Source organism: Nematostella vectensis, chromosome 9 (assembly GCF_932526225.1).
Source record: "Nematostella vectensis chromosome 9, jaNemVect1.1, whole genome shotgun sequence".
Classification (NCBI taxonomy): domain Eukaryota; kingdom Metazoa; phylum Cnidaria; class Anthozoa; order Actiniaria; family Edwardsiidae; genus Nematostella; species Nematostella vectensis.
This window is the reverse complement of record NC_064042.1, coordinates 13,995,368-14,020,343: the sequence shown is the minus strand read 5'-3', so window position 1 is coordinate 14,020,343 and position 24,976 is coordinate 13,995,368. Positions and strand designations below refer to the sequence as shown.

The 24,976-nt window shown below is 38.6% G+C and overlaps 3 protein-coding genes across 5 annotated transcripts; 2 read left to right on the top strand and 1 right to left on the bottom strand.

Moving 5' to 3' along the window:
- The first annotated feature begins 4,217 nt into the window (after positions 1-4,217).
- Positions 4,218-9,844, top strand: LOC116614263 (potassium channel subfamily K member 15). Its single transcript, XM_032375085.2, has 3 exons — positions 4,218-4,688; positions 5,790-5,962; positions 8,018-9,844. Exons 1-3 carry the CDS (start codon positions 4,477-4,479, stop codon positions 8,581-8,583), a joined length of 951 nt encoding a protein of 316 aa, XP_032230976.1. The 5' UTR covers positions 4,218-4,476; the 3' UTR covers positions 8,584-9,844.
- A 1,402-nt stretch (positions 9,845-11,246) lies between these two features.
- LOC125572418 (uncharacterized PPE family protein PPE40-like) lies at positions 11,247-16,979 on the top strand. The gene is made up of 2 exons (XM_048732919.1): positions 11,247-11,255; positions 16,014-16,979. The coding sequence occupies exons 1-2, from the start codon at positions 11,247-11,249 to the stop codon at positions 16,977-16,979; spliced, it is 975 nt and encodes a 324-aa protein (XP_048588876.1).
- Positions 16,980-19,503: 2,524 nt separating this feature from the next.
- LOC5506660 (protein MIS12 homolog) lies at positions 19,504-24,905 on the bottom strand. 3 transcript variants are annotated; one of them, XM_032375087.2, is made up of 11 exons: positions 24,561-24,905; positions 23,707-23,854; positions 22,701-22,768; positions 22,500-22,541; positions 21,615-21,677; positions 21,454-21,513; positions 21,296-21,379; positions 21,116-21,178; positions 20,941-20,998; positions 20,518-20,612; positions 19,504-19,870 (listed from the first exon to the last, which is right to left on the bottom strand). In XM_032375087.2, the coding sequence occupies exons 3-11, from the start codon at positions 22,728-22,730 to the stop codon at positions 19,820-19,822; spliced, it is 546 nt and encodes a 181-aa protein (XP_032230978.1). In that variant the 5' UTR covers positions 22,731-22,768; positions 23,707-23,854; positions 24,561-24,905; the 3' UTR covers positions 19,504-19,819. The 3 variants fall into 3 exon arrangements, with proteins under 3 accessions (XP_032230978.1, XP_032230979.1, XP_001627358.1); XM_032375088.2 differs by lacking the exon at positions 24,561-24,905 and adding an exon at positions 24,091-24,223; XM_001627308.3 differs by lacking the exon at positions 23,707-23,854 and having other exon boundaries at positions 24,561-24,903.
- Between the last annotated feature and the right edge of the window lie 71 nt (positions 24,906-24,976).

The window sequence follows — 24,976 nt, the reverse complement described above, 5'->3', positions numbered from 1 at the left end:
TAATGATTTTGAACGCCAGCCAAACGAAATCGTGAAAGTGGAAGGAGAAGGCGCATCAAATTTATTTATCTATTTTTTAAGGGGTCTGGGGTTCTCCCCAGAAAAATTTTGAAATTCCAGACTTTTAGGAGGCTCGAAAATTGATCAGAATATCTGATAAATAAAAGATGCCCTACCCCAAATCGATGCTTAAAAAATTAGCAACCCTTCCTCCCAAAATAGCAGCCGTCCACCCCGTTAAATAATGACCCTTCCATTAACTCACTAAAGTGCTATGGATATACAATAAATTCCAATTTACAGGAAGTTTTTTTTCAAAATTCTAACAAGACTTACCCCAATAAAGTGCTATGGATATACAATAGATTCCAATTTACAGGAAGTTTTTTTATTCTTATCGACAAATTACGAAATCTCAAAAGCAATAATCTGCAACCAAGTTCTATACTACATTTCTAATTGAACCGAAAATAAAGCTACCAAAAATAAAGCCGATGGAAAGAATGCTTTCTCCCACTTGGTATTACCGGTAACTTACAGAAATTCTTTAACTCGAAGCCGACGTCTAATGTTACTGGCCTTATGGTCTACCCGCAGTTGGACTAAAGGCTCCGTTTTGTGTCCCTTCAGGCCCATCAAGCTTTCTATCGATGGTCTTTAGCGGAAGGGATGATGTATCACGACCCCCGCTCCCGCTTGCTTTAGATATCTGCGAAGGGACAAGCCTGTTCCCGCCAAATTTACTCCTTATCGCTGCCAACATACGCTTGTCCATTCTTATGTATATAATCGGTACAAGTAACGCGCTGCTAAAAGACAAAGAAATCATCCAGTAATCCAAACAGTAGGCAGCCAAACTTCGGTACTTGAGGGTTTGGGTAACACCGGAAGGTGCCCAAGCGAGAATGTAGGTCAGAGAAATTGAAATTATCACTTTGGTAAAGTCGATCTCCTTTTGAGCGCGCGCCACTCCATACGTGCCTTCTATCTGTTGTCGGTGCTTGCGTATCGCCCAAGTTACAAATAGAAGGCTAAATCCCGTTACACAACAGCACGAAGTTATGTAGCCTGTTATTATGACGAGTCTTGTGACGAGAAATGGTATTCTTGACGAGCTTTCGGATTCATTTTCGAGTGAAAAGTCTGGCATGACACATTTTCGTTCGCACACAGTTGGCACGAGAGCGAAAAAAACAAAAAAGGCCAATACAATAGACAAGCCCCAAGAGGAAACAACGAAGAAACACGATCGTCTTATCGTCAGCTTTCTTTGGCCAGGGAACTTGGTCAACGTCTCAAACCTATCATAACCTATGGCTGCAAGCGTAGCCAGGGTTGAAAAGTTTGCAGTAAAGTGAACCCAGCTTTTAACGCGATAGAGTATGATTATTCCATTATCACAAGCCAAGAAGAGACCCGATTTGGTGACGAAAACAGCATACAAAGGCAGTGCCGCTAACATAGCCAGGCTGGAGACCACCAGGTTGAAGATCAAGATCTTTTCCGGTGATCTGTCTTGAGTCCACAATAAGTAAGCGGCGAAACCTAGAAGAATGTTGGCGACCAGGGCGCACGGGCCACAGTAATCAGAATTCCAACGTGCACTTTAATGGCGCAGAAGTTCAGGTCGGCGATGGCACAATTTTCGACGAGGCTAGAGTTGTTTAGTGACATTTCAAAGCTTGTCTGTGAATAATTTTGTACAAGTGTGACTTGATTAAGTCTATAGAATACGGTGTTGTGCAAAAAATTACCAAGGCTTAAGGGATGTGAAAACAGTGAACTGTGAAATAGTAAGTTCGGCAGTTTCTCAGCCTCTTTACTAGTACTTAAATGTACTGCTGTACTGCTAGTATGTGTACAGCTTGGTGAAAAATACCTCTGGATTATCGGGGACTGAATACAAAATTACTTGCCAATTGTTAGAAACCAGATATAAAAGAAAACTAATTTCAATTCAAAGTAATGTCGTCGGCATTTTTAGGACGTCCGAATGCATCCTGTACTGCTTCTATTATGTTGTATTATATCTACATTTCACATTAATCAAAAAACATGAGCACCTAGCCCTAACAGAGAAAAACCAAACTGGGCATTCAAACTTTTATCCCCCCCCCCTTTTTTTGAAAAATACACTAAATTGTATTAGTAATGAATTCGACATGAGTTTAGTATTCCTCCTAAACTTTAAATTAGAAAGACAAAGGCAAATACCACCTATTTTGTAGAGGCAACGCATTTCCCCGTCGCCATGAGACATCTGTAAATACAATTCCCATCTTGAAAACAGTTCCAATATTTAGGCAAACTTGGAGAGTTTGAGAAGGAATATCCCTTCCCTACAACAAGAAAATAAAATAAAACGAAAAACTGTCCCGAATCTAATGTCTCAATAAATAATTTGAATCTGTAGCCATGTTCCAATCAGAGTACTCTAGAAGCCTGGTCTAGTCAATCGTTAAAAATCGATACCGATTTTGCAACGATAAATCAGAAAGAATCGATATCGATTAAATTTAAAAATCGTAAAAAATCGCTCGCACTTTGAGAAAGTTAACGATTTTTAACAATTGATACGTATTGATCGATTTTCATCGATTTATTACGATTATTTTACACAATAGAAACCAGGCACGTCGGCACAGATCTTTCCACTCGGGCACACGTAATTTTCTTTGTGTAAAAACAAATAACGGAAATGAATACGCCATTTGTACCCGAGACTCTACGAATATTCAAAAGGAAATGCAAAGAAGTGCTGATGGTAATACCATGGATTTTCATAGGAATATTTTAGAGAAAAAACTTCGTCTTTGATGGTGCAACAAAATGCAAGCATGGAAGGAATTCTTCTCGAGTGCTTGCGGAAACCAGTGCCTTTTTCCCCATGCAATCTTGTGTCTAAGGATCAACACTACTAAACAGAGTTCTACTAATATTCATTCACGCCAAGATTCATGTTCCAAAAAAGAGAGGACTTTGGATTGGTGTCTCTTTTCAGCTGGAAAATATTCACTCGTGTCGACGAGATGACAAAGCGAACAAAACCACAAGCGACAAACAGAAAGCGACCAAAAAACACTGCCAATGTGAGTCGGAAGACGATTTGTATGGAGAATAATGTATTTATTGGCCTTTTGTTGTTGTCCTTTCTTTAATGCTAAAACCAATAGCTCAAACTAAAACACTGTTACGTCAAGGTCCCATCAAACGGATCCATTTTTCCCTAAAATACTATCTACTTAAATGCCAATTGGCCATTAATTTTGGCCCCTGTGAAATGGTATTTATTTTGCTGACAATCGTCAAGCACATTTAAAAAATATTATGATAATTGTTTTAAAACTACTTCCACTGCGCAGAGCACATTTAAAAACTACTCCCATTTTTTAAACTACTTCATGTGTTCAGAGCACATTTAATAACTTCTCAAAGTAAACATATACATATTTTCTAGATCAACAACACATACAAAGTTCAAGCAATTCCTTAGATTTTATTGAAAAAAAATTAAATGAAATTTAGAGGGATAAAGGTATTTTAGGGAAATAATAAAAACTTATCTAAAGGAAGCACCAAAATACCAAAAAGATAAGCACCTAAGTACCAAAATAATTTTCATAGCGGAGCTTCCACGCGGCGTAAGTGGAGCCCTATACCTAAAAAGATGTTATACAAAAGAAATATGGCAACAAATCATTGGTAACCCATCGGCTCGGGTTTTCGTGACGCGATGTCCGTCCGTCCCTTCGAAGCATCGTATGACAACTAAACCTGGCAGCTGTCATGTATGTGTCAAGGGAAGTGCAAAACTGTGGTCATGTGATCTGTGACGTCATCGACGGCGTCACTAGAAACAAAAATATGCTGACGTCATCAAAATACAAAATATTTATATTTCACGAGGGAAAAATTATATGGCAACCAAACTCGGTAGGTGTCATGTAGGTGTCAAGGGGGGTACAAAAAGTCGCATCAATTAAAAAAAATTCGAACTTGATATTTTGTTTGCTATAAGTTACTAAGTACTCAGAGAAATTCTCCGCCTTATTCGGTGTGAAATTGGCTTATTTGAAGCGTCACGTCATGTTTTTCCGTCATGTTCCAAAATGGACGATTTCACGTTTCTCGTAGGGTGAAAAAATTAGCCAAATCTTGTTTCACGAAAAAAGCCATTAACACCCTGCACTATCTATGGCTCAATAGATAGTAAGTACGGCAACCAATGAAATTGCGAGATTCGTGATAGTATATACTGGATTTATACTGAAGGTCAATAGATAAAGTTATTACATTTTTCGTTATTATATTTCGCGTTAGTTTTTACATTTTGCGGCGTAACAGCCTCTGTGTCGTTGTCTACCACCAATAAAGTCAATTTACAACGACCTTACCTTTATAATTTTAGCAAACAATCTTAATGCTTAGTCGCCTGGCATATTAAATTAATTATTCAAACTCAATTTTATATTGGTTATGAGTTTTTCTAGTGCAATCAATTTAAAAATCTTTCTCAAAACATCCCGTTATCGTGTCTGTCGCAAACACTACAATACCATGGCAATGAAAAGACTATGGAAAACCTGGTTTATTAGGATGGGTTTGTTCTATTCGTACGGGTTTCTTGGAGGTTTAATGTTCAAGCTGGTGGAAGAAAAAGAAGAAACAAACGCTACCATCTCAGAAAGGCAAGTTCAAACTTTAACAGCGCAGATAAACAAACAAACAATTCTAGATTCAAATAGCGAACAGTGCTGTCTTGTACGTTTCCGTGTATTTTTAAAACACTTTAGGTTCGGTATTTAAGTGATATTATCTTATTTTACAGCTACAAATTCTTATCGTAACAAATATGGTTTTCCACTAGCCCACAAATACATTAGCCCCCCTCCGCTTATTTAAGCTATCAACCTGCGGGTTATTTTTTTCTTTTTACGGCATCTGGCCTAACTTTGAATTTGTGAGGCTCTATATTTATTCCAGCTGATTTTGGCTGCTCTGATACCCCTTGCTCTTATTTTAAATCTTCTAGTGGCTCGTAGTTATGCAATCTTATTTTGGCATCATTTTTAAAAATGAGCATTAAAGGTCTTCGTTCGCACATAATAATCAGATAAAAGACTCCGATTTCGAAAAAAAATTGAAAAAAATTAGGTAACATGGCTGGGGCCGGTTGCACAAAGCTTGGATAAGTCTTATCTACCGGTTATAAATCTTTATCCAGCGGATAAAACTTATCCGAGTGGCGTGATTTGGTTGCACAGAGCCCGAATAAAAGTTATCCAGCGTTTAAAGTTATCCGCATGATAGAGGTCAGGTAAAATCTTAGTAAAAATCCACCTGAAAAAATGTAAAGAAAAAACAAAATGACGTCTTTTTTTTAATTTATTGTCAGAATTTAGATCAATTTCAGACACAATGCAAGTTAAAACACATGCAAACGACGGATGAACTACCACAGTTAGCCCAAGCTCTTTTTTTGTCCCTATTGATATTTACGGTAAACAAAAATAGTTAAAAAACAAAAAAACAACTTGTTGAAAAGACGTGTGTAGTGTAGTGTTGTGTTTATATTTTCTTTTTGCGTGTTCTCTTGCCGTATTAAAGCGCCTTTTTAAGAATCAAGATTCATGATTTGAACTCTTACAAGAACGTTCTGGTAAAAAGGATAACCTATCCGGGCTGTGGTGCAACCGGCCCCTGATTTATTGAAAATACCTTGACCCAAGCATGGCTGTCGGAAAAATTGAAACTCCATGCAATGTAAATACATCTTGTCCTCTTTTTAGATTGTTAGCTGATTTGAATTTCACGCTGTTAAATGAAACGAACATCACGCTTAACGCTTCGCAGTTTGAGCATTTCGTGAGAGAAGCTGGGCGGGCTGTGGATATCAAAAGGAGAAGATACTGGGACTACCGCACGGCGTGCGAATTCACCTTTGCAGCCATTCTTACCGTCGGTATGTTGCCATTTGCCAAATGAAGGACCTAACACTTCATCTAAAAATTGATATGCCATAATTTTTTTTTAATTCAATACATGCTACGGCAACGTCATCCCCCTGACACTAGCGGGACGTAGTCGTACCCTAGTCGCAATCCTCCCAACTCCGTCACCTCACACAATAGGGGCGTGGTCATACCCTACTCGTACCCCCCGTCCCCGCACACTAGAGAGGCGTGGTCATACCCTAGTCGCATCCATCCCCCCCGTCCCCGCTCACAATAGCGGGTGGGGATGAGTCGATTGTGCTAGTAAAACTGGCATATTTTGCTAGTAGCATTGCTCGCTTTCAATCAAAATTATGCTAAATTGTGCTCATTTTCAACAAATTGGCAAAAAATGAGCAAAAACAATAAAAAAGGTGATATGACTGGGGAGGAAATTACTATTACTTCTGAACCATAGCAGCTACGAGGCCAAAACTTGGTGACTTTTCCTAAAATCTATCTGCGGACGTTTTGATGCCATTGACATGTCGAGGATACGCTCCATGTTACCACGGCAACCGTTATTTCACACATAAGTTCCCCAAAAACTAAAAAATAGAGAGTTTTTCATATTTTGGTCCTGTTTCTCAGATTTAATAGCCTGTTTTTACCTAATAGGTTTGTTAAGGTGACAAGTTTCACAACAGCGCTAGAACTTTTTTACCTCGGATATTGGGGGGGGGGGGGGGGGGGAATTTTGCTCTCTCACAGCTGTTGTTAAAATGACACTAGATTTACTAGAGACACTTTAAAATCTAATATTAAGCATTTATCATTACTATGAGCAGTAATACATGCATGCATATACTTTTTTCTGTAATAATTCAAGTTTTTTTTTTTGCAAAAAATTATAAAATCCAAGATATGGCGGATCCAAGATTGATTATAAACATTTTTATGGCCTTTTTGCATTGTGTAACCGTAAAAAGGCGGATTCTGACACATCTGAATGATGGAAGATTATTTCAACCTGATATCTGATAATATGCAATATTTGAAAGAATTGCTAAAAATCGTATTTTTGACGTCATTGTGACGTCATAATTGATTCGACCACACCCAAAATAGAGCGTGTGACGATTCTTTGCATGTTGGTGATCATTGCCTGTAAGTGTGATGGTCATAGCCTAAGTAGTTCATGAAATACGGAGGGAGGGGGGGGCTTTAGCCTCCTCCCCCGTCACAGACAGCTAAAAAAGCCCAGTCTGAAAGGGTTAATGTGGCCGTATTTCAGCAACCCAGTAATACAGAGCTTTACTGTAAGGCATAAAAAGAGTTTAAATGTTATACTGAAGCATTACACATGCTTGTAATTAATCATAGTGCAGCCGAGCACCAATGAGGTTGACGGATTGGAATTCTCCACAGCACGTTTCAACTTTCCTTTCCTCGCGATCAGCAGCAACACATTGCACAGTTCCACTAGAGCAAGAGTAGGACTGGGAACAATATTTGTTAGACTTCCTGTTTTTGCTATTTTTCATCCCTTCCCTCATCCTCACCTCCCCCCCCCCCCCCCCCCCCCCCCCCACACACCCCTAAAAAAACAATAACATTGATAAAATAGAAAAGAGATCACGAGCTCACTTTTACATCTGAATAATAAACTATGAGGGATATATGAGGCTGGTTATAATATTTTCGGTCGACAAAATGCAAATTATTCTGAGCATTGCTTTTTGCAAAAAGTGTGAAAATCATGCTTTTCGTTGCAATTATGCCAGAAACTATGCCAGCACAATCAACTCGTCTGTACAAGCGGGGTGTGTTTGTATCCTACCCGGATCATCCCTCGAAAGCGCGGGCCCAACATATGAAAACCCTATATACTAAGAGGCGGTCCAGTAGAAAAATCGACTTTTTTTCTCTTGCTTCACAAAGCTTTGTGGGGGTAAGATCGGCCTGCAGAAATGATTGTTCTTTGAGCGATTGCTTTCTGCTTTTCGCCAACCCCTTAACCAGCCCACCCCCCTGGTCCGTCCCACACACAGGATACGGTGACTTGACCCCTCGGGCCTCAACAGGGCGTGGTCTTACCATCCCATACTGTCTCATCGGACTCGCTCTTACCGCCATGTCACTCAAGACAAGCGGGGATTTGGGACTGCACCTCATCAGCACCGCCACGGCCTTTATCCACCGCAAAGTGTATGGGGCACCAACCCCGCCTTGTCCATTGCGGCGCCTCCTTTTCGTCAGCATAATGCTGATGACGGGATTCCTGTGTCTTATGTCAGTGGTTGGTGTGTACCTGGACAAATGGTCATTCCTGGACAGTCTCTATTGCTGGTTCATCACCTTCACGACTATCGGCTTTGGAGATTTTGTCCCTTTTGATAATTACAGACAACAGACAGGATCCACGAGGCAGTCTTTGTTTTTTTGGAACACTCTTCTAGCAATTCCATACATTTTTGGGTTTTGCCTTGTGTCGTTGCTTATCAACGTGCTTGTCGAGTGCTCGGAGAAAGGCTTCGTGGATGTTATTTGCAGCGCGCGAACTTCTGGTATGAGTACCGAGAGACAATTGGGGTTGTCAAGAGAAGGTGACACGGGCGATTGGATGAGGTGCCGGCGATATAGTGTCTGATAAAAACGTATAGAAATAGAGCATTCTCGTTCCCAGAGCTCCTCCGCTGTTGTGTGTCGGAGGCTTTGGTAGCAGACGGTTATTGGCGAATTTGATTGGTTGTGAAAAATGCCTGCGTAATGGGTTAAATTGTACACACTCCTGCGCAACGCGTTTATTTCCGGTAGATAGCATTCACTTTCGATATAAACAAGAAGCTACGCTTGTACCGAAACCTGGGAATTATACTAAGAAAATCAACTTTCAAATAAAGCGGGGTATAGATGATAGCTAGCGTGAAACTAAGCGAGGAATCAATGAAAGATCAACGGAACGCAATTCGCGCAAGTAAAAATGGAAAATACTAACATGTTTCATCGTAAATTCCGTAGACGTAAATATATATCAAAGTCGAGACGTATATCAAAGTCGAGACGTATTGTCTTGTTGGTCTATTCGTTATGGCGGGATTATGGCGACGGCTACTACGCAAAGAAACTAGAGAGCAAAGTTTTTGACTCGAATACTCGCATCGTTTGTCCTAGATTCTAGGACAATCCGGGACTTTCGGTTTTCGTCTGCTACCAGAATCTCCGGCGGCAAGCATGACCGAGAAGCTCTGGGAACGAGAATGAGAAATAGAGTAGATAGGAACGTCTGATTTCCAGTTGAGGCTGGGCCGTTCTTATTTTTGGAGCATTTTAAGGCTGAATGTTCTGAAATAAGGGATGTTCTATAATTTAAGTGTATATAAAAATATTATGACGAAATGAATTATCTGTAAGATAATAAACTAAATGAACTTCATAATAATATCTGAGCCTCGGCAATTTCTTAAAAAATTAGTGACATCTCAGGACGTTCTTAAAGACCTTATAGAAAGATTCTTATAAAGAGTGTATAGCGAGTGTATAGAGTATAGAGTGTATAGCTTGGTTTGTGAAGAGAAGTCAACGGCGAGAGCAGGAACAAGGATCACATAGAATGGGCAGTCTGGCACACCGAGCAGTATAGGGTGGTAAAGCAAAAACAAGGTTTGTGTATTAAAGATGGGTCTCAACGATTTAAATCTTTAATATTGGATGACTTTTTATGACCTTCAAGAGGAGTTCTTAAAAAATTGGCCCGATACGTACATGTAGCTACTGCAGCAAGACAATTGAAATGTTAACATATATTTCTAGGTTAATTTTTGGTATCATCATACTATAAAATGTGTTGATAAACGACTGATAAGAGTAAATCAAAGCAAATGAATAAACATTTTTGGGGGTTATAGGGATTCGAATCTATGACTTTTCTTAACCTACGGACGGGGTGGTAGGGCTAGGGTATTGTGCTAGGGGTGGTAGGGCGAGGGTATTGTGCTAGGGGTGGTAGGGCCAGGGTATTGTGCTAGGGGCGGTAGGGCGAGGGTAATGTGCTAGGGGTGGTAGGGCCAGGGTATTGTGCTAGGGGTGGTAGGGCCAGGGTATTGTGCTAGGGGTGGTAGGGCGAGGGTATTGTGCTAGGGGTGGTAGGGCCAGGGTATTGTGCTAGGGGTGGTAGGGCCAGGGTATTGTGCTAGGGGTGGTAGGGCGAGGGTATTGTGCTAGGGGTGGTAGGGCCAGGGTATTGTGCTAAGGGTGGTAGGACCAGGGTATTGTGCTAGGGGCGGTAGGGCGAGGGTATTGTGCTAGGGGTTGTAGGGCCAGGGTATTGTGCTAGGGGTGGTAGGGCGAGGGTATTGTGCTAGGAGCGGTAGGGCCAGGGTATAGTGCTAGGGGTGGTAGGGCCAGGGTATTGTACTAGAGGTGGTAGGGCCAGGGTATTGTGCTAGAGGTGGTAGGGCCAGGGTATTGTTCTAGGGGTGGTACGGCGAGGGTATTGTGCTAGAGGTGGTAGGGCCAGGGTATTGTTCTAGTGGTGGTAGGGCCAGGGTATTGTACTAGGGGTGGTACGGCGAGGGTATTGTGCTAGAGGTGGTAGGGCCAGGGTATTATTCTAGTGGTGGTAGGGCCAGGGTATTGTACTAGGGGTGGTACGGCGAGGGTATTGTGCTAGGGGTGGTAGGGCCAGGGGTGGTAGGGCGAGGGTATTGCACTAGGAGTGGTAAGGCAAGGGTATTGTTCTAGGGGTGGTAGGGCCAGGGTATTGTTCTAGGGGTGGTAGGGCGAGGGTATTGTGCTAGGGGCGGTAGGGCCAGAGTATTGTGCTAGGGGCGGTAGGGCCAGGGTATTGTGCTAGGGGTGGTAGGGCCAGGATATTGTGCTAGGGGTGGTAGGGCCAGGGTATTGTTCTACGGGTGGTAGGGCCAGGGTATTGTGCTAGGGGTGGTAGGGCCAGGGTATTGTTCTAGTGGTGGTAGGGCCAGGGTATTGTGCTAGGGGTGGTAGGGCCAGGGTATTGTGCTAGGGGTGGTAGGGCCAGGGTATTGTGCTAGGGGTGGTAGGGCCAGGGTATTGTGCTAGGGGTGGTAGGGCCAGGGTATTGTGCTAGGGGTGGTAGGGCGAGGGTATTGTGCTAGGGATGGTAGGGCCAGGGTATTATGCTTGAGGTGCTAGGGCGAGGGAATGGATGGTAGGGCTAGGTTATTGTGTTAGGCGTGGGGGGTATAGTGTTGGAATGGTAGTACCAGGGATTGGTGCTTGGATTGGATTTACCACTCCGGGTGGTAAAAGAGGTGATTTCTTCACAAATAAATTATGGAAAAGGTAATTTGTGAAAATCTTTCCAATTTTTTGTACCCTGCTAACAGAGGCTTTTCCCTCGTGTTTTTCTTTTTCTCGTTGTACTTTAGTCCCGGTCGCAATTTAAATAATGGTGTTAGGTGTCATTATTGATAGGGCAAGAGCATGTGCTAGGGTTGTAGGACCAGGTTGTTTCAGTTGAGGGTATGGCGCAAGAGGTTGTAAAATGTTCGGTTGGGGGGGGGGGGGGGGTAGGTAAGGATAGTTGTAGGGGATGGTGTTGGGGGGAGGGGGTGGGTAAGGTATAGTGTTCGGGAGGTGCGGCCCGGGTATAGTGTTAGGGTGGTAGCCCCAGGGTTTGGTGCTCGGGTTAGGAGGGTGTGTTGTTACGGGGGGAGAGCCAGGTAATACTATGTTGCTCCATCGTCAAGCATCTTCTATGTGGCGAGGTGAGGGTATAGCGAGTAGGGGGGGGGGGGGGGGGAAGGAGAAAGATTGTGGTTCGAGGGAGATGAAAATAACTGATTTGACGCTAAAAAATGAATACAAACAATTTCAAAAAAATATAATAAAGTCTTTTTTCAAGCAATAGGCAAGCAATACATGTAACGTTGGATACATATTAAGGTACATTAAGGGGGGGGGTTAGGATATTTTCCTATCACCCTAACGACTTCCCGTCAACGAAAGCTCCATTGATGGCGGTATTTCATTTCATTGATCAGAATCATGCGGGGCTTTTGAATGCGATTCATGTGAGGCAAGTTTAAAAAAATATGTATATCGCTATATCTATTCTCCGTAGTTCCAAACCTGCGGTAAATGTAAGTTGTCAAGTGTAAGTTGTAAGGCGGTGAAAACCACGCAGAGGTTGGTGAATTTGCCTAAATGCTCACAAAGTTAACGTGCATTTGCCATGGTGTTATGTCGGTTAACAATTCCTGGATGCTGTTGATTATCCCAAGGAGTTCGGTTGCACTAGCAACATCAGCAGCAAGTATGATGTTTTCCTTCTCTTCGTAGAAAGTATTAGCTGCTTCAGATAGTGTCCAACCCGGCGCATTTCTTTACTTCAAAAGGAAACCACATCAGGACACCTTGTCACACACATCACATGAATTGTAATTGTGGAGTCTAAAAGGTGTCACGTACACGGTGGCAGAACTTCCTCAGTTATAGACGGCTTGCTCGAAAAGCTGAGGAGCTTTATATTCATTTTGATAAAATATGATACCCAGACACATCCTTCCAATGTAAGCTATAGGACGAAAAGTGGCGTTCGTTTGAACTTCTACATTTATAAACTTTTTTCCATCGCCAACATCTTTCAGTAAGGCAGATGAATTTATTATTGATACTCCATGTTTATCTCTCAATCGTTTTGTCATATAGTTTTGATTGTTACTTTGTTCAGGCGTAATACAGAAGCAGACCAGAAACAGACGAGACAAATAATTTTAATGGTCTACCCATTCACTGTCTCTTAAGCGATCACCACGACACGATATCACATGTGCTGTTGTCTGAAGAAAAGGATTTTTATCAATGCTTAATTATTATTATTACGATTCTCATTATCATTTTTTCTCTCTTCTAAATGCTGTAAAGGTATATATTACAAGTTTGAAAATCTCATTTCCACTGTCGAAAGCAGTATCTGACTGGATTGACATTGCATTAAGAAGAAATGAAAGATCGGCGTTAGACGGGTTTTCAAACTCACAATCGCCTTTTCATGGTGCGTGCTACATTCAGGGCAAACAGAGAAGTCCAAGTACCAAGCGTGCTATACCAGCCGTTTGTGGTCGGGACGGAATACTCCCCCGAGTATTGGTCAATTCGTTTGTAACGTGAAAATTTATTCACCCGAGGGAAATCCTGCCCTATCTTCCCCATAACCCAGTCAATCAAGACAATGAAACAAAATATGGCATTTTGTTCTTTTTTTCACATGGTTGTTGTCACTCACTACTACCAAAGCCATGGGATGATCTACACCAGTATTTCCATACCATCATTTGCACGTATCGTCAGTTTGCTGGGAGAGCGTGACAATTGAACTCCCTTGTTCACCTTTGCACTCCCTGTTTTACCCTTGCTCTACCCTTGCGCACCTTTGTTTGACCTTTTTCTACCTTTGCCCTCCCTTGATCACCCTTGTTCGCCCTTGCGCAACCTTTTTCACCCTTGCGCTCCCTTCTTTACCCTTGCGCTATCCTTGCTCACCCTTGTTTACCCTTACGCTACCTTTATGTATTTATTCATCTTTTTTTCTAATTATTTGATTTTAGTATTTTATTTTAATAAGTAATTTATACTAATCACTTATTATATTTTTTCTTTCTTTATTTATTTACTTGTCCACTTATTTTTCTGATCTGTTGAATTATCATTTCATATCTGTTTCTATTTACTTTATAATTTAATTAATTTATCTTTTCATGTATATATTTATTAACTTATCATTTATGTATATATTCATTTTTAAATTATTCATTCATATTATATATTAATATATTTATTTACATATTCATCTAATTTATTTATTTAATTCATTCGTATATTCATTTATTATTACTTATTCATTTATGTATTTATGTAATTATTCATTCATTGTCTTTATTATTCATTTATATTATTTATTTATTTACGTATTCCCCTATTTTTATTTTTTGATTTATCTATTCATTTATCGTATTAATTTTACATTTATGTTTTCTATTTATTCATTCATTCATTCATTTATTAATTTATTTTATTTATTAAATTACTAATTATTCATTTATTTTCTATTTTCTTATTTATTTATTTATCATTTTATTTAATATTCTTTATCTATTTATTTATTCATTTACGTATTCATTTATCTTATTTATTTAATTAATAATTCATTTATTTTTATTTATTTATTTATTCGTATTTTTAATTGAATTTTTTCATTTAACTGTTTTTTATTTTTTATTTCTTATTTATTCATTTATTTAATTACTCATATAGCTTTTTATCTATTTACGTATTCTTTTAATCTTTTTTCATTTTTTATTTACTTATTTATTTTTCTTTTTTTACATTTTTTTCACCTATTTATGTATTTATTTAATTTTTATTTACTTATTTATTCGTTTATTTTTTATTTATTTAATTAATTTTACTATTTATTAATTAATTTTTCATTTATTTATTTAGTTATCCAGTTTTTTGTCTATTTACTAATTCAATAATCTTTATTTTATCTATTTATGTATTTACCAGTTTTTTTGTCTATTTACTAATTCAATAATTTTTATTTTATCTATTTATGTATTTACTTATTCATTTATTTTTTATTTACCTATTTATTTATTTAGTATCATTTTATTTTACATTTATTTTATCTATTTATTTTTTTACTTATTCACTTATTCACTTATCTTATTTCTATATTATTTTATTTTTAAATTTATTTTATCTATTTATTTATTCATTTATATTATTTATTTATAGATTTATTTATTTATTATATTATATTAATTAATTTATTTATTGATTTATTTATTTTATTGAATTCTTTTATTTTATAATTGTTTAATTACTCAATTCATTCATTCATTTTTTTTACCTATGTATACATATATACATACATTTTTACCTATGTATAAATAAATAAAATGAGTAGGTTAAATAAATGAGTAAGTAAATAACATTAATAAAATATATAAATTAAACGAATAATATAAATAAAATAAATAAATAAATAAATAAATGAATAAACAAATAATGTATTCATTTTGTATAGGCAATCATAGAGTCTTGAGTTAAATTTGGGTCTTATGATCTTTTCACAAAGTATCATATGCAATTTGAGCTTTTTGAAAAACATATGAGTTAAAATAAATGCAGAATTGAACGAGAAAACTGTATAATTAACTATATTAACTATATACATGTACTTATTAACTATATGTACTTATTACTTATTAACTATATACATGTACTTATTAACTATATGTACTTATTACTTATTAACTATATGTACTTATTACTTATTAACTATATGTACTTATGAACTATATACATGTACTTATTAACTATATGTACTTATTACTTATTAACTATATGTACTTATTACTTATTAACTATATGTACTTATTACTTATTAACTATATGTACTTATTAACTATTTGTACTTATTACTTATTAACTATATGTACTTATTACTTATTAACTATATGTACTTATGAACTATATACATGTACTTATTAACTATATGTACTTATTACTTATTAACTATATGTACTTATTACTTATTAACTATATGTACTTATGGTCTATATACATGTACTTATTAACTATATGTACTTATTACTTATTAACTATATACATGTACAAATTTGTGTTTGAAAGAAACACCAGGCGCAAGAGTTGTGAAAATTTAAATTACAGCTTTACAACTTGCACTGGTGTTACATGAAAATTGCACTGCTCTCAGCCAATTGGAATCGATAAATTTGTATGTATATTATTATTATAATATTAATTTATAAATTAATATCAAATTATTTATTTATTCCATTCACTTTTATTTATTTATTCATTAACTGATTTGATTTAATTCAATTTGATTTATTCATTAAATTTATTTCTTGTTTGTTCTTGTTTATTTACATATTTAATTTTAGTTCTATTTTTTTATTCATTTGTTACTTAGTTATTTTATTTATTTATTTATTTTCATAAATGAATAAATTAATTTTTGATTTGCTTTTATTCTCCTTTAGCTGTTCCTCCAGTGACACATTCTAGATATTTGACCAAGGCACATTTGACCAAGGCACATTTGACCAAGGCACATTTGACCAAGGCACATTTGATCAAGGCACATTTGACCAAGGCAGATTTGACCAAGGCACATTTGACCAAGGCACATTTGACCAAGGCACATTTGACCAAGGCACATTTGACCAAGGCACATTTGATCAAGGCACATTTGACCAAGGCACATTTGACCAAGGCACATTTGACCAAGGCAGATTTGACCAAGGCACATTTGACCAAGGCACATTTGACCAAGGCACATTTGACCAAGGCACATTTGACCAAGGCACATTTGGCCAAGGCACATTTGACCAAAGCACATTTGACCAAGGCACATTTGACCAAGGCACATTTGACCAAAGCACATTTGACCAAGGCACATTTGACCAAGGCACATTTGACCAAGGCACATTTGACCAAGGCACATTTGACCAAGGCACATTTGACCAAGGAACATTTGACCAAGGCACATTTGACCAAGGCACATTTGACCAAGGCACATTTGACCAAGGCACATTTGACCAAGGAACATTTGACCAAGGCACATTTGACCAAGGCACATTTGATCAAGGCACGTTTGACCAAGGCACGTTTGACCAAGGCACGTTTGACCAAGGCACGTTTGACCAAGGCACATTTGACCAAGGCACATTTGACCAAGGCACATTTGACCAAGGCACATTTGACCAAGGCACATTTGACCAAGGAACATTTGACCAAGGCACATTTGACCAAGGCACATTTGACCAAGGCACATTTGACCAAGGCACATTTGACCAAGGAACATTTGACCAAGGCACATTTGACCAAAGCACATTTGACCAAGGCACATTTGACCAAAGCACATTTGACCAAGGCACATTTGACCAAGGCACATTTGAACAAGGCACATTTGACCAAGGCACATTTGACCAAGGCACATTTGACCCAGGCACATTTGACCAAGGCCAGTAGTCATCTTTGACATACTAGCTTATATATATATTTCTGGTTGGGTCAACATTCTTTTTAACGACTGTATATTATAGATAAATGTATATATATATAAACGAGTTTATATATATATTATTACTGAAGAATTTTTTAGACTAGGAGATACTTGGGATAGTTATAAATATGTATATTTGTATTTATTCCAGATAAAGTCTTTCACCGGGAGCCAAAATGGTGCTCAACTTGGCAGGAGCTGTTATACAATACTTGGACACTCAGTGCATTTGATGCAGTTTAATACAAATCTGTTTCGTAGACCAACGTTGCCGCTAGTCCACTCCTCAGTTAAACTAACATTCAATGACATCAACATTGATGACAAATGGGTCTTAAGCTTTTTTAAACCGCCAACATATATTTTTGGATTTACTATGGAAAGGGCTTTTACACTCCCAAGTCGCCTAGTGGGTCACTTTCTGGCCCACAGACTACTTTCTTAATTCATAGAGTCAGTAAGGGAGCGGTCATTACACTATGCACATAACGAAACCCACGCACTGTGTACATAACGACACCCACACACTGTGTGCATAACGACACGCACACATTATTTACAGAGCGACAAGCACACACACTGTGTACATAATGACACGCACACACTTTGCACATAACGACACCCACGCACTTCGTTCAAAACGACAAGCACACACTTTGCACATAACGACAGCAACGCACACTGCACATAACGTCACGCACACACTTTGCACATAACGAAACCCACGCACTTCGAACATAACGACACGAAGACACTTTGCACATAACGACACAACGCACACTGCACATAACGTTACGCACACACTTTGCACATAACGAAACCCACGCACTTCGAACATAACGACACGAAGACACTTTGCACATAACGACACAACGCACACTGCACATAACGTTACGCACACACTGTATATATAAGGACACCCACGCACTATGCAAAAAAAACACCCACGCACTGTGCACATAGCGACACGCACACACTACGTTCATATGACCCGCACACACTAAGTTTATAACGACACGCCTACACTCTGTACATAACCCTATGCATATAACGGCATGCACACAATGTACACATAACGACACCACACATACTGCACAAATGATACGCACACATTGTGCACATAACGACACGTAATTCACACATGATTGTGAACTTTACGACACGCACACACTGTGCACACAATGACACCCTCGCACTGTGAACACAACGACACGCGCGCACAGACTATTCACATAACGGCACGTACACACTGTGTTTATAGCGACACGCACACACTGTGAATATAACGACAACCTCGCACTCTGCACATAACGACACGCACACACTTTGCACATAACGACACCTACACATTGTGCACTAAACGACACGCACACACAACGAAACTCACACTGTGTATATAACGACACACACACACTTTGCACATAACGACACGCACACACTGTGCATATAAGGACACCCACGCACTTTGCACATGACGACATGCGCACACTGTGTACACTCTTACCTTGGAATTAATGTGCGGCGCACTGATGTAAACACGCAACCGAACAAAAAAAACGACTCAACTAAAACTCTTTGTAAACTTCGAATAGTCTATAAGAGTATGATGTGGAATTTTTTTTCCTACCGATGATGAAAAATATCGGCATTTCAAGTTAAATTAGGTTATATTATTCACTTTTTTTAAACGGGCTGTGTCGAAAACATTCTGCAAATGGCGGCGGGTGCGACATCTACCAAGGTCACTTGGCCACCAAGATATCTTTAAAAACCTGAATAAACAAGCTTTTAATTGAGCCTAAGCCCGCTCGTTCTCGTAAAATGAGTACTCGGGCCGTTATTTGTATGCATATTTATAATAGGGATGTGCCGTTATTTGTATGCATATTTATAATAGGGATGTGCCGTTATTTAATCATAATCATCCCTGTAGAGTGTAAATATGAGAGAGTAAAGGCAAGTAGCGCACAAATGAACTAATAAAAAGAGAATTTCAAATAATCATTTTTTTTTTAAATTAACGCAAACCCATTGACTCGAATTCGGAAGAGGAACACAGTTATAGTTATAGAGTTATAAAAGGGAACTCAGGGAGTTCGAGCTATCCGAGATCGAGTTATTGCAGTTCCGCTGTACTTTTACTTGTTTCTTATCCCACTCACTAGTCACACTGCGATAGTCAAGAACACAATATCGTGTGTTATCATATCCTATGTTATCAGTCCTCATTTTCCTGTAGTTTGTTTATGCCGTGAGATACTGTTTCTATAGCGAGAAGTTGTTTTCCAAGAGCAAAATTGACTGCGGTACAGATTTAAGTCAGCTACGCCTTTTTTTTTTTACAACCCAAAGCAAACATCTTAAAACAATCCATATTTTAAAAAAATATTGCAATGGTTCCCCACATTAAGCCGATGAAAACAAAAGCTCACCGTTTGTGGTTTGGTTGATTTGTAAGAATTCATAAGAACAATAAGAACACAGAGCTGCTAACTGTTAGAAGTAATCATTTTAATTACCTCTGGGAAGTATTTTAAAAACCGGTTACCTCTGCCTCACTCTACATAGTAAATAATAATCTTGGGCTTCCTGTGATGGAACCGGATGCTTTCCAACACTTATTAGTGATAAGTTGTGATACATCGTGACGTCAACCGTGTCTCTTAATCCCCCAAAAATGGTGGCTGAAAGTGTCTCTGATCCGGGACAACTAAAGTTTAATCTTTGTCCTTCTCCACAGGAAAGCAATGTTTCACCTTGCGCTATGCAGCCTAGCTATCAGGTGATCACAACTGAATCAACCATTTCAACCGAGTTTGATTTTCTTGGTTTTGTCCACATTCTCTCCGCTATGGCCCTGTGGAACATTGTACATACTGAGTGTTAAAGACATAACATAGCTTTTTCTTCAGATGTTTGTGCCTGTTGGGATGGGGGTGGGGGGTGGGGGGGGGGACTCACCAGAAAAGAAGACAGGGGTGTTCGTAACATCTTTAGGGGTATAAGATTTCGCCATCCCTTAGGGGGTGTTGAAGGATTTTTCCGATTTTGCTATTTCTTGGGTATAAAATTCGACTAACTGCTATTCCTAAGGGGATATTTACCTTTTTTCTCTGATTCTGTTATCTCTTAAATTCAACCAAGGGGGTGGGTTTAAAATTCCTTTGACCGCACACGATTTGCTATCTCGTAGGGGTAAGAATTTCTGTTGAACACACCCAAAGTGCCATCCCCTAAGGTTAAGGTGTTTTTATCCAAGCCCCCGCCGCCCCCCCCCCCCCCCCTGGGTGTTTGCGAAGATAGAGTTACCTGGCATGTTGCTAGGACTGGATGCAGGGAACAAACAAATCTACTTGATTGCCAAAAATTGCTTTCCTTTGTAAGTTTTTTGAAAAAAAAAAAAAAAAAAAAAAACCTTATGCCTGTCCGTCCCCCCCCTACCCACCACCATTCTCCACACATTGCCTTTCCCCCTGTTTTTTTTTTTTAAAAAAACATCCTTACCTGGATGGGCAAGACTTTCGTGTCCAGGGCAGCTTTGATTTGGTCATAAAGATCGTTTGCCTGATCACAGGTAAAGGGCAAAACATCAGCTAGACCTGATAATAAAGTAAAAATAATGTATAAGCAAAAACTTGTGGTGCCACACACAGCAACTAGACTACAATAACCACCCTCTTTGCAGCTTGAATACTGGATACTGAGGGCACAAATGAATTTGAAGGCAGTCACCATATGAATCATGTCTGATCTCAGAACAGGAAATAAATCAAAATTAATGCTGTTGTTTTGGCGAGGAAAAAACCCAGAGAACCTGGAGAAAAACCCTCAAGGCAATGGCAAGAACCAACGATTTCAACAAGCACCATTGTGCAAATGAGATTTTAATTATTTTATATCGAAACCATTGTTCCATTGTTTTCATACCCAGGTCTATGTTACAGGCTTGTTCCAAGGCTTCAGGTTGCTTCTCACATTCTGACATCTGGGTAAAGAAAAAAAAAAATTCAACAGTAACAAGCCCATGACTTAAACATCATTGATGTTGATAATTATCAATTAAGTGTGGGATACGATAATTAGGATTTGTGTTTATAATTACATAGACATCCATAGCTTCCAATTCACTTGCTTCCTGCTTCAAAGCTGTGTTGACGTACTTCGCCTATACACAAAAATAAGTGTTTTTTTTGTCATTATCATTGTCATCATTATCCTCATTTTGATTATCAATATCACCAGCTTCAAATGCTTCTGACAATATTATAATTACAATACTTACAGCTTTGATTTTCAGCAGTAATTGTTGGATTTCTTCATCTAATAGCTTTCCGTCCTCTCTGCTATAATTAATCCCTGCATGCACCTTAAAAAACAATAAATTTTATTAGTTCCTTTAATGCCAATAGTTCACACCCTATCATCAATTGCAGCCATCACCTTATCCTCTGGTAGTAAAACATTCTTTGGTATTGCGAAGATATTGCTTCTCATATAAACCTGGAGAGAATATGATCCATCAAGATGTGATAAATTTTGCACAAGTTCTTTGATCCTGCCTTGAAAATTAAAATTTGCTTTGAAACATGCAAGTCTCTTACCTCAAATCGATCAAACTGTGTGTCAAGATTTGTGTAGAAGAGTGACAACATTTCATCTGTGCTCTAAAAGTAATCAGCAATTAAATAAGGTCAATAATCTAGCCTTTCCTGTTCTTAGTGAACTTTAATTCTGTTTTACTGGCCTGGAAATAAGGCAAATTCTGGGATTGTTTGTCCTGCCCATTACCTTACACAAACACGCTCGTGCACAGGGGTGCGCACCCCCCCACCCCCCCTAGGTGGTTAAAAGTTGGTCATTTCTTATTATTATTATGCTTTCCCATGATACCTATGACTGCGCAGCCCCTGTTGGCCAATCCTGGAAAAGTGCCTGCCAAAGGCCCTTATAGAAGCGAGGTTACCCAGGTAAATCCTCACAAGAAAAAAGGTATCCCCTATGTATGGGTTGTATTATACAATTTAGAAAATATCTGTCGATTAACAAAGGCACATCGCTAAGGTTGGAGCAAAGGTCATGCTCTTTCCCTCCTCTTGGCAGAGCCTTGGCTCATTTCAGATGGCTTGTTGTCTAAAATGCCATGTTGTTTTACCCATTGGGTAGGGGCATTTTACTGCAGCTTTGTCCCAAGGGGGCGGGGCCTTTTTCGGTTTTGTATACAGTGTTAAAATCAATCCCCCCACCTACTGTTTCCCCTAGAACATGAGGTGGGGATTTTCATGTCTAGTGAACAACAAGATATTTTTGTACTGTCTCATAAAACTTTTTGTGGAAACCAACACTGTAATTCATATGGTTCCAAGCAAAAAAAAAAAAAAAAACAAACAAACAAAAACAACTGTCTGTCTGCAATCAATGTCAATAATTCAGATTATATACAGTTTCAGATAAAAATATGCACTTGAATTTTATGTGATTTCAAATACCTTTGAAATTTTTTCTTCAGAATTTTGTTGACAAAGTAAAGGCTGCAACAAACAGAGCAAGGGTGTAAAAATAATCATTTCAAAACATTTAAATAAATAAATAAATAGAGTAAATAAATAAATCAAAATAGTGTACAAAAAAGCCAGTTAAGAATTGTTTTCACAAGAACTTGGTTACTTGGATTGTAAACATGATCCAACCTCATTTTTCAGTTCATTTTCCAGCTCCATAAAGCAATCCTTGATGTAGTCACTAACTGCATTATACACTGAGAAGACAATAAATCAAGTTAGTATGTGGGGACTCGCAATTAGTTTTATGGTTCCCTCGATCAGTCTTTCTCTGGCTTAGACCTCTTGTGTATAGCTGTACAAAATGTTTATTGTCTGAATACATGTTGCATTGCATTGTGTCCTTACATTTGTACAAGGCATACAGTCGGTTGACAAAAGGTTGTTGTCAACCGGCTTCGCGACTATGCGACAAGCCCACATTTAAACATGGGTAAAAACCACTGAAGCCCCTAACTGCATATACTGTATAAGCCAATGCATTAGTTCAGGCTTAGACCCGATGCAAAAAAATGAAATGCAGCTCGACTATCACTATCGAATGCAATGGGGTAGCGCTCAACACCTGTTCAGCGCAAAAGAGCATCCACATGTGATTTAGGTGATACCAAAGGGTTTGCTCATGCTCTCAGGGGTAGCTCAAGCTAAATACAGCAGAGACCCATGTAACATGGCAACGTGTCTTCGCATGTTAAACAGGCATGTACCAAGGGTTGGCTAAGGGGGGAGTAGGGTGCAGTCATGATATATGGAAAAAGCATAGTACAGTATTTTAGGATTTCTGTGTATGCGCCTGCTAAATAAAGCAAAACATGTTCCTTCTGCTATTGGAAGCCCTTACATAACTTAAATCACCCTGATCCTGGGGTAATTAATCGATGAAACCGATAATCGATGAAAATCGATATCAATCGAAATCAATCGATGCTAATCAATCGATTAATATTGGCAATCGATGGTTAATCGATGATCTGCAAATTTGTGACCTTTCATCGATTAGTAATCGATGATGGTACCATGATCGATTAATATCGATTTGCATTAAATATGATCTGAATGATTGCAGAGAACATAAAAGAGTACAAATGTATCATTTCTTTAGTATACGTTCATTGTTAAAGGCCCTTAATGATACCTTTTTGAAACGGGCAGCAACAGAGCTATAAGCCTCTCTGATTATACAGATTGTAATAGCAGAGATTAGCTGTAATGAAACATGTCGCTGGTCCTTTTCCAGGCTTCGTTGGCCCACCCCCTTTCCCTCTGACTGACCCTTGTGGATCCTTGAATAAAAGAACGAATGCCATTAATATTGTGTCTCCCTGCACACAAGCGTCGGAGTAAACGCGTAATTCGAGCCGAGCTTGCGTGGCAAGATGAGTGAAGCAAGCGGCCTGCTGTGATCGACAAAACGAGCAAAACATTAAAGAGCATTTCAACAAATCATAGCTCCACTAATGGCTATCAACAATCGCAACAACAGTCATTCAGTAAACGTTTTTTCGATACACGAACTCACATTATTAACATTTGTTGGCCCCAGAGAATGTTATGAAATAATATCGAAGCCAGTCAGTCGATAACAGCCGATGATAATCGATGAAATTGATGAAATTAAGGAATATCTTCGTGTGACTATCGATTAATCATCGATTACCAATATCAATCGATATTAATCGGCTGATGTCATCGATTAATTTCGATTTATCGATTGGCAAACCGATGATCGATTTTTATCGATTAATTACGCCGGGCCCTGATAAACAGATTAAAGAGAGGGTGGGAGCATAAAACAGGAGAATCCTTTTCAGCAGAGGCGAGGAGTCCTAATTTTGTTGACCTATAGGAATAAAGACGCTAAGCTAATAAATATAAAGGGGTTCGATATAAATGAATTGAATATAAACATTTAACATTGCCGCAAAGGACGGCTCTATCCATCTTCTTGATATCGAGACTGAACCCAACACAACACAAGTTTCAACTTACCTCCGTCTACAAACGATTTGGGAGTAAACCCGAAAAACTGAGTTTCGTACTCAGCGCCAGTCTTGTTTGAACCGCTGTACTCCATGATATTACATAGAAGTTGGATAATTCAGCGGAAAAACAAGAAATCTGTGTATAATATATTGTCAGTCAGTCTTTTCCCGCCACAAATGAAATCAAAACAGTGTTCTTAGTGTAAGTTGTCATTTCACTTGGGTGGACTGGGGGCTTCCTTTGTCATCCTAAACACCGACACCGTGAGACTAAAACATTCCTTAATTATCAATACAAATATCTTAGGGTGACAGTTCAATATCGTCTTAGCTAATATTTTATGTGTCTAAGATTTAACTTTGTCCTTTACTCGTAGTTTGATTTTCTAGCTAACTACCCTCCCCCCGTTGAGTACTATCGCT